Below are 23,345 nucleotides of genomic sequence, written 5' to 3'. Positions count from 1 at the left end.
TCCACATAATAATAAGTAATATGGGTAAGCTGGGTAGGGAGAAAATGTAAGGTTTTCAAATTATTTTTTTTGCAATAACAAATAAAAATTTGTCAACCAAAAGTTTTGCTATAATTTCATAAACATGTCGTTCTGTATTGGTACAGTTGTTGGATATTTCATTTATGTATTTAAGGCCATACAAAGTTTGGGCTTCAAAAGTCCACTTAATTATTGACTTTATACAGAATATTTGTCCTTTTAAAACATAACATGTTTCCTAAACAATACGTTACTACAAAGTAAAATTATTTCTCAAAACACTGCAAAAATTTTCATTTTAATTGGTACAGAGGTATTGTCATAAAGTGCGTTGAAATAAACAGTAGTATAGCAAACATCGAATTCCCTCACAAAATCTTGTTAGGCACGATAATGTCAGATCAGTGGAAAGCAATATGAGAATGTAAATATTAAACCTGAAAGAAAGCTAAATAAATCGAAAAATAAACTCTTAGTTTATATTAGATAATCTATTTTGTTTTATTTAGATGCACCATCTGTACAAGTTCAGCAGCCTCAGTACAATTCAAACTTTGGTTCAACTGTCACTTTGGTATGTACTGTTACCGCCAACCCTGCTCATACAACTGTACAATGGCAGCGTGTCATCAATAGCCAGAGAAGTAACATCAATGTAGGTCTTGCCAAATACACAGGATCTACAGTCGGTACGCCATCACTGACCATCAACAATGTGGAACTTAGTGATGAAGGCAACTACGTCTGTACAGCCACTAATAGTATTGGTACAGGAGAGAGCACACAAACATTCTTGGATGTTGTTGGCAGTAAGTTTTTTAAGTTAAAACAAATGGAATCGTAACAAAAAAGAGTTCATTATATACATATCTATTATAACTTGTCTGACTTGAATATTTAGAATGTTGACTTCTGTTCTCTATTTTTTCAAATCCTTAATTAGATGGAAATCAGTGCGATTTTGTCCAATTTCGCAAAGTCAAAATGTAAAAATCAATACATTCAAAAGACCTTTGTTGAACATATTAAAATTTTTTTTTTTAGCTTATAACAATGAACTTAATAATTGGGGCCAAGTATAACCCTCACCTATCTTTCTCCTTTTAAATGAACTTTATAAATTAAATAAATTATCACATTAGAAAATATTAGAAGTTTGACATACTGTTTCTGACACAAGATAATACACACATTTTATGATAGATATTGTATACAGCAATAGACTCTAATTATACTGGTTTATATTACAGACACCTTAACTGTAAAGATCGTAAAATGGTGTTTCCATTCACGTTGTTGCATTTACTCACGAAACCATTCAATCTAAGCTTTTCAAATTTTAATATGTTGATACTGATGACAAAATAGAGGTCAAATTTGATATTTACTATTTTCACTTTCACCAATCATCAGTAATGGTTCTTGTGATATTGCCAGGACACAAATAAATGCTAATAAATCCAGTTTGCTGTCGTTGTGACAGCCTCTTGTTGTAATTGATTTGTTGTTAATCACTGCTGAGAGAAGACCATACCGAAATTTTGTTACACTTAATTTCCTGAAATATTCATTCAACTTTTTGTACAGTCTCTAAGATGATTGTAGTATCTCAGAAGGTTATGTTTGGGTGAAATTTTTTTTTTAAATTGTTTTTAAATAGATGTTGATAATTGAGTAAAGATGAATATTTGATTATTTATAACATTTTTATAGATTTACCAAATGTGGTTGTTACTCTGCAACAATATAATGTTGATATTGGATCCACTGTCACACTTGGATGCACAGTAACCGCCAGTCCTACTCACACCGTGGTGTATTGGCAGAGAATTGGTAATAATAATGTAGGAACCACTGTTGACATGAACAATATTAAGTACAGTGGTTCTACTGTCAACAGTCCATCACTGACAATCAATAATGCTGCTTTAAGTGACGAAGGAAGCTACAGATGTTATGCCACTAACAGTATTGGTCTTGGACAGAGTCAAAATACTTTCTTAGATGTTGTTGGCAGTAAGTTTTTTTACTAACAATTTTTGAATGTGCATTTGTTTGATGTTACCTATCGTAGATTTGCTGAGTATAATTTTGCTGTGAAACCATATTTCATCAACTATTTTTTTACATAAGAAAATGCCTGTTCCATGTCAGGAGTACAGTTGTTCTCCATTTGTTTGATGTGTTTGAGCTTTTGATTTTGCCATTTGATTGGAGACTTTCTGTTTTGAATTTTCTAGGAGTTCAGTATTTTTGTGATATTACTTTTTACTATAATTGATTATTGTAGAATTACAAAGTATTGAGAAACTTTTCTTATGCAATAAATTGTCAAGACTAGAACCAAATTTTGGGAAAAGAAACATGCCCTTTTGTCACTTTTAACTTTAGGTCACCGTCATTCACTAGTATCTGAGATTTCTTTTTATTCAGACAAGTTTTGTATCTAGTAATCTGGGGTCTTGGCCAAACAGTTCATATACTGTATAACTAGCCTGTTAACACTAAGGTTCTGAGTTCGAAACCATGCATGTGAAAGTTGTTTCATTGGCGCTCATACCACATCTTCTAACATTAATGTGGTAGATGTTTTCTATTCCAATTTCAATTGACTTAATGATTGATAGTTTTCCTGCCAAATGTTATTATTCTCTCTGCGAACTCTAGTTTCTCCAACAATTAAACTGACCACCAATTGTACTGAAAGTGGCTTTTAAAACCAGCAATCTATCCCAATCAATCATTTAGTAATCTAATTTTTATCAATTATAAGACATTCACAATAATAGAGGGGCTAAAGGGATAAAAGTTTTATTATTGTTATTGGATATAACATTTTCTGTATGCAAAATGTTTGGAAATGGGATAAGTCAGACTTGGTCCTAACAACTGGAAAACAAAGGTTTCTAATGGTAAAAGGAGAGGGGGTATTTAATGTTTACTCCTTGATCGGTAAGCACTATAATTATACCCCCGCTTTAAAAAAGGGGGGTATACTGTTTTACCTCTGTCTGTCCGTCCGTCAGTCCGTCCGTCAGTCAGTCCGTCCCATGAAACTTTCGTCACATAATGGTATACACATCACCTTATCTTTATTACACAGTAAATTCTGAAAAGTTTGGTTACATACATACATACAATAATTCGAATAATTTATCATTTGTATAATTATCATAGCAAAGGTTTATCCCTATAAAAAATGATTTAAAGATTTCTTGTTGTTCAAGTATGTGCTCAAATGAATTGCATGCATTATCTAAAATACGAAAAAATGTTTATTTTATGTATGTATACGGCTTTTTAATTAATATTTTGACATAATTCACACTAAAATTATAACAAAACAATATTTTAAGATAAGTTATAATCTAACTTAATCTCCAAAGATTCTTGAGTGTACTGTATAGTTGTTACATGTTCGAAAATGTTTTTCAAAACTTCATGCAGGTATTTATTGAGGGGACGAATTTCATATATTTACACGTCTACGAAGAATCAATACTTTATACAACGAATGTCTTTGAAACGTTTCTATTAATTTCCACCCTTAAATACTCACTGAATACTAAAACATTTTACCAGAACATGACTCAAACACCTTCAACATTTTCAAATTTCAAATCTATATCTTCTAGGAAGTTACCAATGGGCATGCTCTTTCATTTTATGTAATTCTTGCAATGCTCTCGCAAACATATAGAATTGTCAAAGATTCCTGCAATCTAGCTGCGAACATCCCTTAAATTCTAGAGTTTCCTGCAATCTTACTGCAAACATAAAAGTTTCTGCAAACTTTCCGCAAGCTTGCAGCAAAAAGCTAGCTGCAAACTTCTGCAAACATTATTCAAAGGGTTCCTGTAAGCTTTTTGTTTACAGCAGACCTGCAGCAAGTATGCTGCAGACATGCTGCAAACATTTCAGTTCTGTAAGGGCTCCAACCTGGCACTAATTTCTGTTTACTGGCAGAGAAACACAAATGGTGCTATAACTACTATAAACCCTACTGTAAACAACCCAAACAATAAATATTCTGGCAGTACCACATCAAATCCTGCATTATCCATATCTAGTGCTGACATTGTTGATGCCAGTGATTATACTTGTTTTGCTGTCAGCAGTGCTGGAACTGGACAGAGTAATATAGTCATAACAGATACGGTTAATGCACAAAGTAAGCACATGTACAATTTATGTAATAATCATTAAAGAATTTATTTCACAAAAAAAAGCTAAAATACAGTTTAACCAATTTTATGTTGCATAAGTTGTTTTGCTATTTAGTATAAAATAATCTATTTATTAATATTCATTTTCCTTTGAGAATTATTTGTCATTATGAATTGATCCCCTTCTCCCATATTTCCCAAATTAAAATGAATTGGTAAAAATGATTAATGACAACATTTTTTTTTAAATGTAAGATTTTCAATAAAAATGCGGTGGGTTGAGAGAGGGTTGATAGGTTTGAATGCACCTTGATTTGCACTATATTGACATTATGAATAGTTTTATATCCTACAAACTATATTCAGGTGCAGGCTCAAGTGAGGAATCTCGTCTATGGCTGTCTTATATTTTATCTTCATGATTTTACTATTTGAAGAATTTGTTATTGAGGCATAGCTTTATTGTATATATTAACCATAGTTCAAATTGCCTAACTATATATACTTTTTCAGCCAGCACACAAAATTGTACTTAAATTAAAACCAGAGTCAAGATATTCATAAATTACATGAGAAACCACAATGTAAAGTCTTTAAAAGTTAAAAAAAAAAAAAAAAAATCCAAACTAAGACAAAATTAAAAATGGAGAGTTCTGCATCAAATGGCAAAATAAAACGCTTAGACATTTCAAACAAATAGATCAGAAATAAACCTCAGAGTTCTGTATTTTTTTTTATTTTACTTAATACAGGGTTTAAAAATCTAAAGTTTTGATTGAATTAATTTCAGAGAAAGATAGAGATTTAAAGTTATCTAGAAGTTCTTAAGAATCTTTTTAGAATCCACACATGTTTAATACAAGTTCTGCAAAAGGAAACAGTTTCACAGTATTCCTGAAGACCCTTTTTTACTGCTGACATAATTTTTGTCAATCATAGATGTTGTTGATGTCTGCTATTGAACAGATATATCATGTTAAGGTGGGGTATCTGCGAAAAATACCAGTCAAGAGAATGTTAAATTTCCCGAGCCGTAAGGCGAGGTAAATTCATTTTCAAGACTGGTATTTTTCGCATTTATCAATAAAGAACATGCTATATCTGTTTAATTACACTGTATGTTAACTTTCAAAGTGCAGTAATGATCGTGACATTTCAAGACTCGAGTCGGATAGAGTATTTTTTGGCAAATACCACGGCAGAGAGGGTAAAACAGGCGTATCCTTTCTGCATATACACCGCCGTCGTTAAAAAATGAACGATATTCATTTGATAACTGTTACCGTTAATTGGTGAAAAATACACTGGCTATCAACCAATCCAAACCCAGGATTCCTACATAAGGATTTTTTAAGCCAGATATACCATATAGGTTTTTGTCATTGTTGAGGGCAAAACAGTTACCTATAATTTCTTCAGTCCACTTCATTTTTTGTTTCAATAACAATATTACCACAACTCCTAATTTTTATATCATTTGATGTTTCATCAGTCATGAAGACAATTTAAATTAGATATTGAAAAAAAAGAAAAGATCTGTTATAAACTACATTTGTTTTGTAGCTGTGCCAACAGTTCAAGTTCAACAACCATCCTATTCAGTCACCACTGGAGGTTCTGTGACCTTGGGATGTACTGTGACATCTAACCTTGCTGTCACTGATGTTTACTGGCAAAGAAATGTTGGTAGTAGCATATTAACAATTAGATCCACAACCAACACCAACAAATATAGTGGCATTACTACTGGTACACCATCTCTGACTATTTTTAATGCAGACCAAAATGATGTAGCAACTTACACATGTTTTGCCAGCAACAGTGTAGGAACTGGACAGAGTACAACCACTCAACTGTCTGTTACAGGAAGTAGGTTTTACCAACACATTTATAGAAGATTGATTTTAATAATAGTGCAGTGATTTTCCCCCAAATGTATGTTGGCTTTTCAGTGTATAACAAATCTTTTATTTGATGCCTTTTATCATTTCTTAAAAAAAGATAAAAGTGAAATTTACATTTACAGTACCAATGTTTTTACACCATATGTGCATAGGGAACCTGTTTGTTTTGTCATTTTGTCAAAGGTATAACAATAATACAAAATAAACTTGGGTAGAAGGAAAATTTCTATGATTTAGTGATAAATTATACTTGTTTTGTTTCATATTAGCTGTTTCAACAGTTCAGGTTCAACAACCCTCATATTCAGTCACCACTGGTAGCTCTGTGACCTTGGTGTGTACTGTGACATCTACACTCACTGTCAACAACGTTTACTGGCAAAGAAATAATGGTGGAGGCACAACACAAATTTCAACAAACACGAACAAATATAGTGGCAGTATTCCTGGCACACCATCTCTGACTATCTTTAATGCAAACCAAAGTGATGTAGGAACTTACACATGTTTTGCCACCAACAGTGTGGGAACTGGACAGAGTACAACTACTACACTGTCTGTTACAGGAAGTGAGTAGTTATGATGATTGATCTCAATATGTTGATTATTATATGAAGTTTATAATGTTAGATAATTGATCAGTTGTCAATATTGCATGTTTGGACTTTGACAATCAAAAGCATGCCATTCAGTGTTAACAGCACAAGAAAATTGAATGGCACCCACTATCTTAATATAGAGCTACATGGAAGTAAGCTATATAACAGTGCAGTGAATATTCCTTTTTTGTATGAAGGGTCATTTATAATACAAATACACAGATGTGACCAAGTTATATATTTTATGATAGTTGTATTCCAGTGGTAAAGGAACTGTAAAATACTTTTTTCAGCCCCACCTACAGTAACTGTACATCAGCAATCATATTCTATTACAATTGGGGATTCTATCACTCTTGTTTACACTGTAACCTCCAATCTCCCTGTCACATCAGTACAATGGGAAAGAAAAATTGGTGGCTCAGTAACCACTATAACAAGCACAACCAACACAAATAAATACAGTGGTAGTACTCCTACTACTCCATCTCTGGCAATATCTAATGGAGCACAAAGTGACTCTGGAGATTATGCATGTTTAGATCCACAACCAAAACCAACAAATATAGTGGCAGTTCTACTGGCACACCATCTCTGACTATCTTCAATGCAGACCAAAGTGATGTAGCAACTTACACATGTTTTGCCACCAACAGTGTGGGAACTGGACAGAGTACAAATACTCAACTGTCTGTTACTGGAAGTAGGTTTTACCAAAACACTTAAATAAGATTGATTTAAATAAAAGTGTTGAATTTTTTCCTCAAATGTATGTTGGCTTTTCAATATATAAAAAATCTAATATGTGGTGCCTTTCATTATTTCTTGAAAAAAATAAAAGTGAAATTAACATTAACATTTACAGTACCAATGTTTATACACTTTATGTGCATAGGGAACCTGTTTGTTTTATCATTTTGTCAAAGGTATAACAATAATACAAAATAAACTTGGGTAGAAGGAAAATTTCTATGATTTAGTGATAAATTATACTTGTTTTGTTTCATTTTAGCTGTTCCAACAGTTCAAGTTCAACAACCCTCATATTCAGTCACCACTGGTAGCTCTGTGACCTTGGCGTGTACTGTGACATCTACACTCACTGTCAACAATGTTTACTGGCAAAGAAATAATGGTGGAGGCACAACACAAATTTCAACAAACACGAACAAATATAGTGGCAGTATTCCTGGCACACCATCTCTGACTATCTTTAATGCAGACCAAAGTGATGTGGCAACTTACACATGTTTTGCCAGCAACAGTGTGGGAACTGGACAGAGTACAACAACTCAACTGTCTGTTATAGGAAGTATGTAGTTTATTTATAATGATTAATCTCAATCTTTTGATTATTATAAGAAGTTTTGAATTTCAGATAATTGATCAGTTGTCAATATTGCATTTATAAAAATGTGATTGGACTTTTTCAATTAAAAGCATGCCATGGCTGTGTTTATGCCACAACAAAATTGAATGGCATTCACTATCTAAATTTAGAGCTACATGGAAGTAAGCTTTATTACAGGGTACTGAATTATTCCTTTTTTGTATGCAGATCATTTATCAGACAAATACACACAAGTTTTATATTTTATGATAGTCTGTATTTAAGGGGTAAAATGTTGTTGTAAAATTTGTTTTTTCAGCTCCACCTACTGTAATTGTACCACAGCCATCATATTCCATTACAATTGGGGATTCTATCACTTTAGTTTGCAATGTAACCTCCAACCTCCCTGTCACATCGGTACAATGGGAAAGAAATATTGGTGGTTCAGTAACCACTATAACAAGCACAACCAACACAAATAAATACAGTGGTAGTACTCCTACTACTCCATCTCTGACAATATTTAATGGAGCACAAAGTAACTCTGGAGATTATACATGTTTTGCTACCAACAGTGTTGGAACAGGACAAAGTACAGGGACAACACTATCTGTAACAGGAAGTATGTGAAGATGTGCAGACCATTACATATTCCTGCAGCATTTTGAATAGGCTATAACCCATATCCTATTTCACTTGCTTTTGTAAAAGCACTTTTTGTTTAGGCTTTTTTACATAGGAAAATCGAAAAATATAAACACAGTTTTGAGAAGCTTTTCAATTTTTTTTACATTAGCATAATTATGTCAAGTTTTAAAAAACTTAAAAGAAAAAACATTAGAGTTTTAAAAATTATTGATTGTACATTGTTACATGTCAAATCAGTTGAAATTTACATTCTCATGCAAATTATATATCATCATGCATATATGTGACCCGCCATGACATTTGCAGGCTTATGGAGGTAGAACGTCATTGTTAGAAAAATTATTAACATGATAAATATCGAGATTCAACGAAATACGTATTTGTGAAGATGAGATAAACACTTTCCTTCAAGTTGGCTTCTTTTTTGCTGACGCCGAACTATACATCATATATAAGTTTTGAAGAAGTTTTACTTTATTGTTTGAAGTGAAAAATATTTGAATCTACATTTTAAATTGATACAAAAAAAATCAAATTTCTGCTCTATAGATTTCCTTTCATAAATGAAATCTGAAATACATCCCTAAAAAATGCATCGTATAAAATGCATATAAGAGAACACCTACTTATAAACTGTTATGCGTTGCATACTAAGTATAGAGACTTGCATAATAAATCTAAATTAAAAAAAAAAGGAATTCTTAAAGCTAACTTTGACAATTTTAAACTAACTTCATTTCAACAAGTTTAAATTACATGTTCTAAAATAGAGCTAAGAATTGTTTGTATTGTAGTGAATTTAAGTCTTTGAAATTTTATTCAAATACGCTATGGAACATTACTAAGAGCCAATAAACAATATTTTTTTATTTTATAAATTAGTGCCTTCAATAAATAAAAGCCGTCATAGAACAGTCTCATTTTCATACCGATATTCGAAATGACTCGTTTCATTGCTATTACAACAAATATGTCATAATAACATGACAGAGAGTTTTGTTTCTGATTATTCTAGATAAATATACAAAAAGCAAATTTTAGACAATGTACCCTCCTAAGCCTGGAAGTGGGTAGTCACATATAGTTAACGGCGTTTTTCTCACAATGACGTTCTACCTCCATAAGCCTGAAAATGTCGTGGCTGGTCACATATGATGATGCCATAGTTCTATGTTAATGAGTGAGCCATTTTACATCAAATAGAATTGTATCAATTCTGGGAGAACATAATCTTTTAACAGTTTTATCTATAAATGTTTAGATTTTAAAAGGGAGATTATAATTTGTAATTTATTTTGGCTTCATAGTTGTCACTTTGTCAGTATAATGCTTTTCCCACAGCTTTGTTTAGATTGAGATGAAACCAAATATGTCCATAGCCAGTGTTTGTACATCTTTTTTAAGTTTATTTGTTATTCACTGCTATTATACCCTGTTAAGACATCATGGTTAAGATTTCAACAGAGATTGGGGTCTATCATTGGACTCTGTAGGCTCTACCTATTAAGATATTTAGATGCTTTTTTATTCATAGATTCTAAATACTCTTATTAATTTAAAACACTTTATTAAATAAATTGTTTGTTTTTCATTGCACAAAGCCATTAAATGAAGACTGATACCCTGATTTTGACAGTTTCAAATATACTGCATATTTTTACTGTGTGAATGGTTTGTTTATGTAATATATGCGTGTTTCTCGTTTCTCGTCTTTTTATATAGATTAGACCGTTGGTTTTCCCATTTGAATGGTTTACACTAGTAATTTTGGGGCCCTTTATAGCTTGTTGTTCGGTGTGAGCCAAGGCTCCGTGTTGAAGGCCGTACTTTGACCTATAATGGTTTACTTTTTTTTTAAAATTGTTATTTGGATGGAGAGTTGTCTCATTGGCACTCACACCACATCTTCCTATATCTACAAACATAAAGTTGTTCATATATGATTTGTAACCACAAACTCCCCGAAATTTATCAAAACACCATGTCAAGAGGAAAATATCAATAGATGGGGGTTATAGGTAAATTAACAGTAAAAATCACCACATATCTTTTTTGCCTTAAATTTTTATTAAGATTAATATGAAATAAATGTATGATAGAATAATGATAATGTCCAATGCAGTTAAAAAAAATTTGATTAAACTATTTATATATTTGTAATTTACTATCTTGTTGTCTACAGTAATTCAAAGTTGATTATAAAAAAATATTAATTAGCTCGATAAATAATGTTTTAGCACCGCCTACTATTACAGTCCTACAACCATCATATTCTATTACTGTTGGTGACTCTGTCACTCTAGAATGTACTGTTTCATCTGTCCTTCCCGTAACATCAGTCCAATGGCAGAGAAATGTTGGTGGTATTATTACTACCATCACATCAACAAGTAACACCAACAAATATAGTGGTAACACTGTTACCACACCATCTCTCACTATTTCTGTAACGGCCCTCAGTGACACAGGAGATTATGCATGTTTAGCCATCAACAGTGTAGGAACAAGAAAAGGTACAGTCACCACCCTTACTGTAACAGGACGTTTTTCATAGAAAAAAATGTAACGCCTCTAATATATAGATAGATCATTTTCTTTCACGATTCTCCTTAAACTTTGTCATGTATGCATGCTACATATTGTTTCTAGAAACCTTAACAGTCCTAGGTTATTATCTACTATTGGTAGGCTTAATTCATTGTCTTGTGTATTGGTTCCTGAAATATTTTACGGATTCAAAATGTCTATTTATACTTGTCAACCTTAATGCCCGCGTCACACTGTCCCGATTTTTACGCCGATGGCAACAAGATTATGGAAATTTTCAAAATCGGGACTGATCGTATCCAGATCGGGCTATTCGTAGTGCCATCTTTAACCATCGTAGAACCATCGGCCACTTTTTCTAGCCTTCGGGGACAACTTTGGGAAGGGTTCTAAATTTTTTAACATGTTAAAAAATCTCCGAAGGTGCGTCCGATGTTGAGGGTTCGTATTGAGTTCGTATCACCATCCTCATCATCGTAATGCACCTTTGAACATCGTATTGCATTCGTGTTTCCATCGTTTCCATCGGGCAGTTTTGACATGACGATGTCTACACGAATGAATCACGAAGCTACCCGAAGGTCTTACGATGGCAACACGACTTCGAGAAGACCTCGTAATCCCGTCGTGTTGCCATCGAATAAAAGTACGAAGGTGACAAGATGGAACTACGACGGCAATAAATCCAGCTAAATGTAAGACATGTAAGTTAATGTTGGAGCTTAAATACATTTAAAGTGCCATGCGCGATATACACTGGTCAGTGTAATACGACAGTTAAGAAAGACGTTCACAAAACATAGAGCTGATATCATTGGATTCTATGAAAACAAGAAAGGTGACAGCGTTGTTTCTATTAATTCAAATGGAACAGGAACAAGCAGCTATTACAGGCTCAGGATTTACTTTTACAAGTAAAATATATTTTTTTGTCGATTTTTCATATCAAGATATCAAGTAACATAATGAAAATCAAAAACTCGCCTCGTACACCAACACAGCAGGTACATGTATATAGGGAAACCAACTTGTTCTTCATTATTGTGTTATTTATGTTTCGTCTGAGTTGTAGTTTACTCCATAACCATTTTGTTTTCTATAGGTCATATTTTGCCGCATTTGTATTTTTCGCCACATCCTTCCTTTTGTCTTTCGTATTATTATGATATTCTCCTGGAAAGAGCTCTTTTTGAATAAAAGGGATCAACGAACCCATTACCTTAACTTTAAGATAGATCAGTAAACATGGGCATAAATATGGGTGATTATTCAGACTAGTGCACACATTTTACAGTTCAAGCAAGGCAATGTCGAGCGTGGCACCCCCTCGTATATAACATATTGGGGACAAATATGGACACTATATTTGTGTATGACACATGCAGAAAATGGTAAATTGAATATGCATATTTGATACATTAACTATTTTTTTTTAAAATCAACCAAAACATTCAGTAACTGGAAATACCTTTAATATTGTCTTTAGAACCAGCAGGTAAAAAAATGAGCAACCAATTTCCTGTGTATTATGCTATTTCAAGGGGGAAAAAACAAGTCCATCAGCATGACCTTGACCTTGGCCTTGAAAGTAAAAAATGTCATATCATTACAAGGAGGAACAATATACAAAATGTGGTAAAAATCTTTTGAAGCATATCGGTTTTAGAGTGTCCACAAGGGTGATATTGCCTTGTATTACAACTGCCACTGTGACCTTGACCTTTGACCTTTAAAGTCAATAGCGCTTAAGATATTCTTAACGAGTGACACCATACCAAGTTTTGAGCATTTTGGTTCTAGAGTGTCCAAACATATTTATCTACATGTAACTTACATGTAGTAAGCGAGGGTATAATAAACTAAGTTTTATAAGAGTTAGACAAAAAGATCGATTTCCTGCCATGCATGGTAGACTTGTACAGAAACTATATGTTGTCGAAATTCTGTTCAAAACAGGTAGAACGCATTTTTAGATCGTTTGTATACTTGTATTAAGCACATACATGTATTTTACCTTTATTTTTCTTGTTTATTTTCCAGAGAAGACGGTCTTCCGTCTTATGATTAAATCAGAAATGAAATGTACAATATAATATTATATTCAATATTGATCAAACAATTCAAAACTTCGGCATATAATTTAAATGCATCGTAAGCTGTACACGACGTCTTTTATACATCGTATGGCCATCGAGCCATCATCGTAATCCATCGTGTAGCCTATGTGATCCATCGTGTAGCCTACGTGATCTATCGTTTAGGCTTCGGCTGAGATATGAAGCTTAAATACCGGTCTTCGGTTAACCTTCGTATGTCCATCTTTTACTATCGTATATAATTTCGGCTCCATCGTATAGACTTCGTTATTCATCGTACTTGCTTCGGTCAATTTTTGGTATTTTAACGAGATTGGGACCAACTTCGTACGAACTTACATTTTTTGCATTCGGGTGTCCATCGTATATAAAAATCGGGACAGTGTGACACGGGCATTATTAATGCCCGCGTCACACTGTCCCGATATTTACGCCGATGGCAAAACGATTATGGAAATTTTATCCAGATCGGGCTATTCGTAGTGCCATCTTTAACCATCGTAGAACCATCGTCCACTTTTTCTAGTCTTCGGTGACAACTTCGGGAAGGGTTCTAAATTTTTTAACATGTTAAAAAATCCCCGAAGGTGCGTCCGATGTTAAGGGTTCGTATTAAGTTCGTATCACCATCCTCACCATCGTAATGTCACAGGGAATGCATCTTTGAACATCGTATTGCCTTCGTGTTTCCATCGTTTCCATCGGGCAGTTTTGACATAACGATGTCTACATGAATGAATCACGAAGCTACTCGAAGGTCTTACGATGGCAACTGCCATCGAATAAAAGTACGAAGGCGACAAGATGGAACTACGACGGCAATAAATCTAGCTAAATGTAAGTTAATTTTCGCGCTAAAATTAAAAATACATTTAAATACTGATGTAATTTATTTCACCCTTCTTTATATTTTATAAATGAGGTACCAAAAGAAAGAAGAAAGATTAATCTTTCAAATTGTGATAATTCCCTTATGATATAATTATTACATAATTTATTACAGCGTTGTTTCTATTAATTCAAATGGAACAAGAAGAGTAGCTATTACAGGCTCAGAACTTACTTTTACAAGTAAAATATTATTTTTTGTCAATTTTTCATATCAAGTAATATAATGAAAAGCATAAACGCGCCTCGTACAACAACACTGTAGGTACACGTATATAGGGAAACCAACTTTTTCTTCGTTATTCTGATTTTTTATGTATCATCTGAGTTGTTGTCACACGAATGTTTACACCATAACCATTTTGTTTCTTTATGTCATATTTTACCGCATTTGTTGCTTTCCCCACATCCTTCATTTTGTCTATATTATTATGATATTCTCCTGGAAAGAGCTCTTTTTTAATAAAAGGGATCAACGAACCCATTACCTTACCTTTAAGATAGATCAGTAAACAAGGGCATAATTATGGGTTATTATTCAGACTAGTCCACACATTTTACAGTTCAAACAAGGCAATGCCGAGCGTGGCACCCCCTCGTATGTAACATATTAGGGACAAATATAGACACTATATTTGTATATGACACATGCAAAAAATGGTAAATTGAAAATGCATATTTGAAACATAAACTATTTTGTTTTTAAATCAACCAAAACATTCAGTAACTTGAAATACCTTTAATATTGTATTTAGAACCAGCAGGTAAAAACATGAGCAACCAATTTTCTGTGTATTATGCTATTTCAATGAGAAAAAATAAGTCCATCTGCATGACCTTGACCTTTGGCCTTGAACGGAAAAAATGTCAGATCATCACAAGGAGGAACACTATACCAAATGTGGTTAAAATCTATTGAAGCATATTGATTTTAGAGTGTCCACAAGGGTGATATTGCCTTGTATTACAACTGCCACTATGACCTTGACCTTTGAACTTTAAAGTCAATACCGCTTAAAATATTCTTAACGAGTAACACCATACCAAGTTTTGAGCATTTTGGTTCTAGAATGTCAATAACAATTTTATCTACACGTAACTTACATGTCTTTTAGACATCGTATGGCCATCGCGCCATCATCGTAATCCATCGTGTAGCCTTCGTGATCCATTGTGTAGGCTTCGGGTGAGATATGACGCTTAAATACCCGTCTTCGGTTTACCTTCGTATGTCCATCTTTCGCCATCGTAAATAATTTCGGCACCATCGTATAGACTTCGTTATTCATCGTACATGCATCGGTCACTTTTTGGTATTTTGACGAAATCGGGACAAACTTCGTACGAACTTACAATTTTCGCATTCGGGTCTCCATCGTATATAAAAATCGGGACAGTGTGACCCGGGCAGCCAAAACCACTGATAAGTCCAAGATACTGCTATATTTTATAATATCAATGCGATATTTTTCAAATATCATAGCGATGATTTATTAATATCAAAAATTTATGAATGCGATACTTTTCTAATATAACTGCTATAGTTTTCTAATATAAAATGAATACGATGACTCGTCACAATGCATGTCAAGAAAACTGCAAACATAATTCACAGACTTATATCATGACCGGTTTAATGTTTTAGGATCAATATCACATAAAGTTCGTAACTGTAACAAAATTAACGCTTACATGAACTTATCATTTCAAAAATGTTTTTTGACCCTATTGATAGTTGAAAGTGTTAATAATCTGTTCAGTCTTTTGTTTTCAATCATATGGTTAATGCCAACTAACTAACATGTTTATCCCCGCCACATTATTTATGTATGTGTCTGTCCGAAGTCAGAAGCATGTTATTCGTTTGTTTATGTGTTACATATTTGTTTTACGTTCTTTTTTTTTTTATATAAATAAGGCCGTTAGTTTTCTCGTTTGAATTGTTTTACATTGTCTTATCGGGGCCTTTTATAGCTGACTATGCGGCATTGGCTTTGCTCATTGTTGAAGGCCGTACGGTGACCTATAGTTGTTAATTTCTGTGTTATTTTGGTCTCTTGTCGACAGTTGTCTCATTGGCAATCATACCACTTTTTTTTATAATTCTATTTGAAGTGATGATGCAATGGCGGAATTTAAATGCGGTTGCAAATACGTCTACCGACCTATTAGATTATATTATACTGGTCACACTGATATAGCATATACCTTGGTAATATCGAAATAGACAAGAAAATATCATTACTTAAAAAAAACATTAATTCAAACAATCCAATCCAATATAGCTCCAAATTACAATAAATAGTCAAATGGTAAAATCAATAATCCAAACAAATTAAAATGTACAAATGCTGATGTCCCGAACTTTGAAGATAACAACTGAGTAGCCTCAGACTATAAATTGGACAACTTAAGATACAACGAAAATCAAAAATCTTGTCAAACAGAAAATGTATTTTCATATTATTAACATAGAAAAAGATATTGAGAAGAAAACCGGTTCTTTTTGGATATCAAAGACTTTTCCCGTTGGTAAATCGATATCTCTATGAACATAATCAGCTCGCCGCGTGGACGCTCTTTTACATCGCGATGACCGTGAGGGTATTCCGATGTTTAATTGTTGCCACAGAGATTTGAATTTCGTTTTTGGCTAGTAACCGATCGTATAAATACGCGAATTTTTAACTTTTCTTAGTGCAAAATAACAATCCGTATCGCTTGATATAAATTAATTTTTTCAATGAGTACTAAAAACATGTTTAGAACACAAATAAGTAAGATGTAAATGTCTTTTTACGTTAGAAATGTATATATATCTTTTCTATATTCATAAATTTAGATCGTTCAGTTGGAAGACCGGAAAGCCGTTATTTATAAGGGAAAATTTTAAAGATTTATAGATATAAGAAGATGGTGCATGAGTTCGAATGAGACATTTCCATCAAAGTTATAATTTGTTTAAAGTAAACCATTATAGATGAAAGTAGGTAATTAAACACGAATCCTTGGCTCACAGCGTACACCACGCTATATAGGAACAAGAATTTTGCTGGTGTTTAACCATTCAAACAGCGTTCATTATGACATTTGCTAAATGTTATATATGTGAAGAATCATTTTGATACTTATCTATGTGATTACGGCATTGTTTATTAAACCCTTATTTGATCAGTACTGCTTCCAAAACTAATTGAGAAATGTGTAAGATGTTACCAAAAACAATTTGAATTTAAGCAATGGCCTTAAAACTGCTTATTTACATACAATACTACTAAGAAGTAAAATCACAAAAATACTGAACTCCAAGGAAAATTCAAAACAGAAAGTCCCTTATTAAATGGTATAATCAAATGATAAAACACACCAAACGAATAGATAACAACTTTCATATTTCTGACTCAGTACTGGCATTTTCAAGTTTTGAAAATGGTGGATTGAACCTGGTTTTATAGCGCTAAACCTCTCACGTGTATTACAGTCTCATCAAATTCTGTCATATTTACAACGATGCGTGAAAAAAAAACAGACATCATAGGTAAAATTGTCAAATATGGGTACAACAGTCTAATATTAATACTAATCGGTACTAATATTGATATAACAAAAACACCGCTATGATATTTTAAAAGTATCGCATTGATATTTTAAAAGTATCACATTGATATTTTTAAAGTATCGCATTGTTTATTTATGTATATAAGAAAAACACAGCACTTCAAAGTTTACACGGACACAAACTTTAGCTTCTAACTAACTTCTGAATGTATATTTAGATTCAATTGTTGTTTATATTAGAACAATAAGTTTTAAAGTTGGTCTTTTTCCGCATGGAATGTCTGCATATTTACAATTGATATTAGACAATATCGCTATGTGATATAAGAAAAGTTTTTATCGATACGCTTCTTCCATAGACTGAATACGCAAATTATCTTTTTTGTGGTTGGAGAATTTTATTATGGAAAGTATGTATAACTGTTAGCAAATTAAATTACTTAAAAAAAATCAGACCAAAATTCATCGTTTCTTTTGTATTTCAAAGTTTTAAACTGAATCAACGTCCTACGAAATTCCAAATGTACATGTATAGATCAGTGTGTAGTAATTTCTTATATCATTAGTTATAAAAAGACTACAATCTATCAGACGTTGTTTTGGCAATACAGGACGACACATCGGACGTTGATTAGAGGATAAAAATATTGGACGTCGATTTGAGAATGTGACATCAGATTTGGACGTCGATTTGAGGAACGGACGTCAATTAGAGACCGAACGTCGATCTGAGTCTAACATATATATAAAATTTATTATTGTTTCAGATGCACCTGTAGTCACCATTACCCAGCCTTCATACTCAGTTAACTTCGGCGGAACAATTACTATTACGTGTACAATATCAGCCGATCCTGCACACAATACTGTGTATTGGCAAAAAGTTGGTGTTTCCCAATCAGTCACAATTGGTAACAGATATACTGGATCAACCGTTTCAATTCCTTCTCTTACTATCTCCAATGCTCTCCACAGTGACGAAGGATTCTATGTATGCTATGCTACGAATAGTGTTGGCACAGGAAACAGCCAGCAAACTTTCTTGGATGTTCAAGGAAGTAAGCACAAAATTATGAAATCCGTGTTTAATTTGTCTAAAAATGTATGGTCATTTTTTTATTCTTACAGGTATAAAAAGGTATACTGCGGATTCATTATTTTGTTAGTATAAATTTTTGAGGACAATTATCCTCCAAAATTCAAATGAAGTGAAGGTAAGCAATAATACGCAATCATTCGACCTTCAACAATGAGAAAACCCCATATCGTAGGGTCGGTTGTAAAAGGCCTCGAAATGATAATATGAAACAATTCAATTGAGAAAACTTACGGTCTTATCTATAATAAAACAGGTTATGAAAATCAATAATGATAGACATGAACCAACTACAACAACTGAACTAAATGCTTTTGACTTGGGATAGGCACATAAGACAATCTTATCTTACAGAATTTTTTCTGTAAATTATACCTTTTCTAAAACTAAAAGATTCTTGGTTATAATTCAAGAAACATTTACAAAGATGTTTGTTGTGATTTTGTAAAATATTCTTTAAAGTTAAGGAAACTAAACAATGTGATACAATATATTAAGGGTCGGAAAAAAAACAGAATTGCTTCAGAAGTCATATTAAATAAACAGAGACTTACAACTGTCAAAGGATGTTTGATTGGCGTGAAAATTATACTATATTTGTAAATAAAATTGAGAATAGAAATGAGGTATATGATATGTATAAACGGACATTTTTTTGTAAAAATATTTCAGATCTAAATAAATATGATTTGTTTTTCCAATAATATGTATATTGTTGGTAGATGCAAATAAATTGTCAAAACGGTAATTTTAACACACTGTTTAGTATTTAATTATAAAAATGAAAATAGATATTAACAATGAAATAAAACGAACACCATATTTCGCTGGACAAACCAGCTTCATTGGACGTGTATCTCTCTAGGTGAAATCGGATTAAGAAACGTTTCATTTTGCTGCATGATGAATTAATTAGATGAACTTCAATTGTTTTTGATATATTTCAGTATTGTAAGTTTGAGACTTCCATTGGCCATAATCACAGAGATATGAACGACTATTTCACATTATAAACTTATTCTTTATCTTTCCTAACCTATACTTTTTCTTTGAGACCATCAGGTTCTAAAGTATGGAACTTGTGGATCCAAAACTGTTCTCTTCTTAATATAAATATATATTGTTCATTAATAGATGCATGAATCAATACAATATTTTGTTTTTGGTTCTTTAGCTTAATGCATGATAATATTTTTACTGCTTCAGCTTAGTGCATACATATAATGTTTTGGTGCTTTAGCTTAGAACATTAATATTTTGTATGTGTGCTGTAGCTTAAAACATATATAACTTATATGCTTCTTAGTTTGAATTCTTTGAAATGTATATGGATTGTGTATTACGTATTGCTATATGTATGATTTTAAAATGAGTATATTTATCTCTACTGTGCATAATATGTTATATATGTGTGATATGCATTAATGTGAAGTATCTACCTCAGTTTTAAAAGCTCTCATGATATGTGTGTGTATGGTTTTATATTTAGGTACAGAGGGTATATAAAGATTTGGTTCGATTCTATTATTTCTTTTAGAAAGAAGAGTTCCTGATAGATAATTTGTTCTTGCTTCCAGGTAAAAAACTCAATCGGGAAAAAAATGTTTTTTAAAAGTATTTTAAGTTACGTTTAATCTATCTAAATTGTTTCAAAATAGAATCAATTGCTTGTTATAATCTTAAAAGGGACATGTATTATAAGCTTTTTTTTTTTTATTTGAGTTAGGTATGTCTTTTTGTTGTCTTTCGCCACTCTTTCACATCAACACCAACAGTGGCAGTACTTTCGGCAAACGTACCTTAGCATATGCAGCACAAAGGCATGAAGGAAATTACTCATGTTTTGCCATCAACAGTGTAGGATTAGGACAGAGTACAACTATTCAGCCGTCTGTTTCTGGAAGTAAGTATTATTGTTGCATTATCACACAGTATCTTAACTTTTTTTATAAATGGCAATGGTTTTCTTGATCAGACCCAAAAAGTTTTTATTGTGCATATTACTGTATGTTTGTTTATTTTAAATTGACTAGATATATAAGGGGAGAGTTGAATTATAAAAAAAACATGTTAATCCCACCACATTTTTGCGTCGGTTCCAAATCAGGAGCCTCTTGTTTTTGTAAGAATTGTATGGTTTTTTGTTTATCCAAGTTCATTTACATGTTCAGGGGTTTAGTATGACGTCTATTTTCACTGAACTTGTACCCACTTGTAGGGACCAGCTTAAGCCAGTCTCCGGATGCGGGATTTTATCGCTGTGCTGTAGACCCATCGTTAACCTTCGGCTGTTTTCTGCTCTTATGTGGGGTTGTTGTCTCGTTGACATATTTCCATTGTCAAAATTCATTCGCAGCTTTTCTAGGTTCAATTAAGAGGTTTACATTTTGTATGAAGGGTTGACTCTTTCATTTATTTCGATAGAAATTTCAGCGACGGCTTCCTTACTTTTATGTTTAAGAGCTAGAGCATTTCAGACTTATAACTTATTACTAAGAAAATAATTAAAAAAAATCCCAACTACCATTCTTATATTTTCCTCAACTCCTTTTTATGAGAAATGGCAGTTTTTTTAACCTTTTAAATTTGTCTATGTTATTGTTTTAGTTAAATTTCTAGATAATAATATTAACGGCACCATTTTTTCTGTATCATGATAATTACAAGTCGGTGTAATGTTTTATTATAGATCAAGACACCCAAACTTTGACAATTTAACAGTCATATTACTATGCAAACAATAAAGACGCAATTTGCTTTGATGTGCTCCGAATGACCCACAACAACTGTAACAAGTGTTATATGATAGAGAACAGTCAATGGTGTTATCACTACAATATCATCCAATACCAATACCAACAAATACAGCGGCAGTACTATCTACTCCATCCCTCACCATATTCGATGCAGATTCAAATGATGTAAGACAAAATATATGTTTGGCTACAAAAAAAGTGAGAACTTCACAAAGTGCGACAGCAACAACTGCGAATAGTATTACAAAAAGTATGTATAATATTGTTTTATAGTAAAAAAAAAAAAATCCTGCAACATTGGAAGTCATGGTAAATAAATGATATTCACAAGGTGCTATGGCGCTATTTTTCAATAATGTTTGTTTTTTCTATTTAATAATTACATTCTCTTCAAAACACTGATGAATACAGGCAAATATCATAAAGTAAAATCTCCGAGAGCTTAACAATAACCGTACAACAAGAGATTTCAAATTTTCCAACTCCTTTAAAACTTTATGACAGACAGAGTAAATAATGCCAATGAAATTATATTTTCTATTGTTCTCTTACAGCTTTTAAGACAGTGCCTATAACACAGATATCTTATGCAGTCAATTCAGGAAGTTCCGTGACCTTGTCATGTACTGTATCGTCCAATACAACGGTAACGAGTGCAACCTGGCACTACAATAACAAATACAATACCAAAACCAACAAATACAACGACAGTATTTAATCTTGTCATATTTAATGCAATTGCAGCCGATACTGGAAATTACTTTAGCATTAGATGCAATATTGTGTAGTAAAATGATTTTATTATTATTAATAAATAAAGTTTGACTAAACACACTCTGCTTAACAAAGAAAAACTAAGATGACTATTCTAAAAAAAAAGATAACACAGGTACATCCAATCAATGGATAATTAGGGTATACTCGATAAAGATAGTACAAAATTTCAGCTGAAAAACAAAACATGATTATTTCATATCATACTTCAAATCAGCACGGTACTGATATACCTTTAAATTTATGTTCGTCTGTGTTTTGTCCATGGCTGCACCATTTTTTCAACATCATTCTGATTTCTACCTCAACTTTTCGGTAAAATCTTAAAAACTCTACCTCTTTTGTCAGATTTTTAATGCTGAAAATCTTCACATGATACCTGATGATCCATAATTGTACAAAATTTAGCAATTACATGCATGAAAATGTTAATCTTTATGTTAATCACATACCAAACCTTTGATTAAAAAATTTGGTAAAAGGGCATTTTGTACAGCTGAACTATCTATAAATCTAATATATGCCAAAATGTAACATGCAATCTTGATAATAATAATAATAATTTGATACATTCACAAGAAAAAATTCAACAGAGTACAATTATAAGCCTTGTGACAAAATCTCTAATTCTGGTTGCTAAGAACTGTAAACAATAAAATCGACATGTTTTGTCATGCTTAAACACTTAAAACTATCACACTTATAAGTTGATTTAGAGTCGAGATATGGTATGAAAAGTCTAAAATTGTACAATTCTGAGCGTCGTATGTATGCCATATGATAGCAATAAACAGTAAGAAAAATTTAAATCTACCCTCATAATTTTTTACAAATAAAATTGAGAATGGAAATGAGAAATGTATCAAAGAGACACCAACTCGACCATAGAAAAAAACAACAGCAGAAGGTCACCAACAGGTCTTCAATGAAACGAGAAATTCCGGCACCCTGAGGCGTCC

At 32.5% G+C, this 23,345-nt stretch overlaps 1 protein-coding gene across 3 annotated transcripts in view; it reads left to right on the top strand.

The window, feature by feature from the left end:
• Nucleotides 1-22,453, top strand: part of LOC134711717 (hemicentin-1-like) — a 45,931-nt gene extending 23,478 nt beyond the window's left edge. Inside the window, exons 6-15 of one of the 3 annotated variants that reach the window (XM_063572528.1) lie at nt 531-830; nt 1,735-2,037; nt 5,751-6,056; nt 6,361-6,660; nt 7,703-8,002; nt 8,340-8,645; nt 18,528-18,818; nt 20,583-20,759; nt 21,546-21,862; nt 22,167-22,453. In XM_063572528.1, coding sequence (XP_063428598.1) covers nt 531-830; nt 1,735-2,037; nt 5,751-6,056; nt 6,361-6,660; nt 7,703-8,002; nt 8,340-8,645; nt 18,528-18,818; nt 20,583-20,759; nt 21,546-21,574 — 2,312 coding nt within the window. In that variant the 3' untranslated portion in view covers nt 21,575-21,862; nt 22,167-22,453. Of the gene's footprint in view, nt 1-530; nt 831-1,734; nt 2,038-5,750; nt 6,057-6,360; nt 6,661-7,702; nt 8,003-8,339; nt 8,646-18,527; nt 18,819-19,803; nt 20,760-21,545; nt 21,863-22,166 lie in introns of those variants that run through there. The other 2 variants (XM_063572530.1, XM_063572529.1) reach the window with 2 other exon arrangements.
• The last annotated feature ends 892 nt before the right edge of the window (nt 22,454-23,345 follow it).

The sequence above is a fragment of the Mytilus trossulus genome, chromosome 3 (assembly GCF_036588685.1).
Source record: "Mytilus trossulus isolate FHL-02 chromosome 3, PNRI_Mtr1.1.1.hap1, whole genome shotgun sequence".
Lineage (NCBI taxonomy): Eukaryota > Metazoa > Mollusca > Bivalvia > Mytilida > Mytilidae > Mytilus > Mytilus trossulus.
This window is presented reverse-complemented; position numbering and strand designations above follow the sequence as displayed.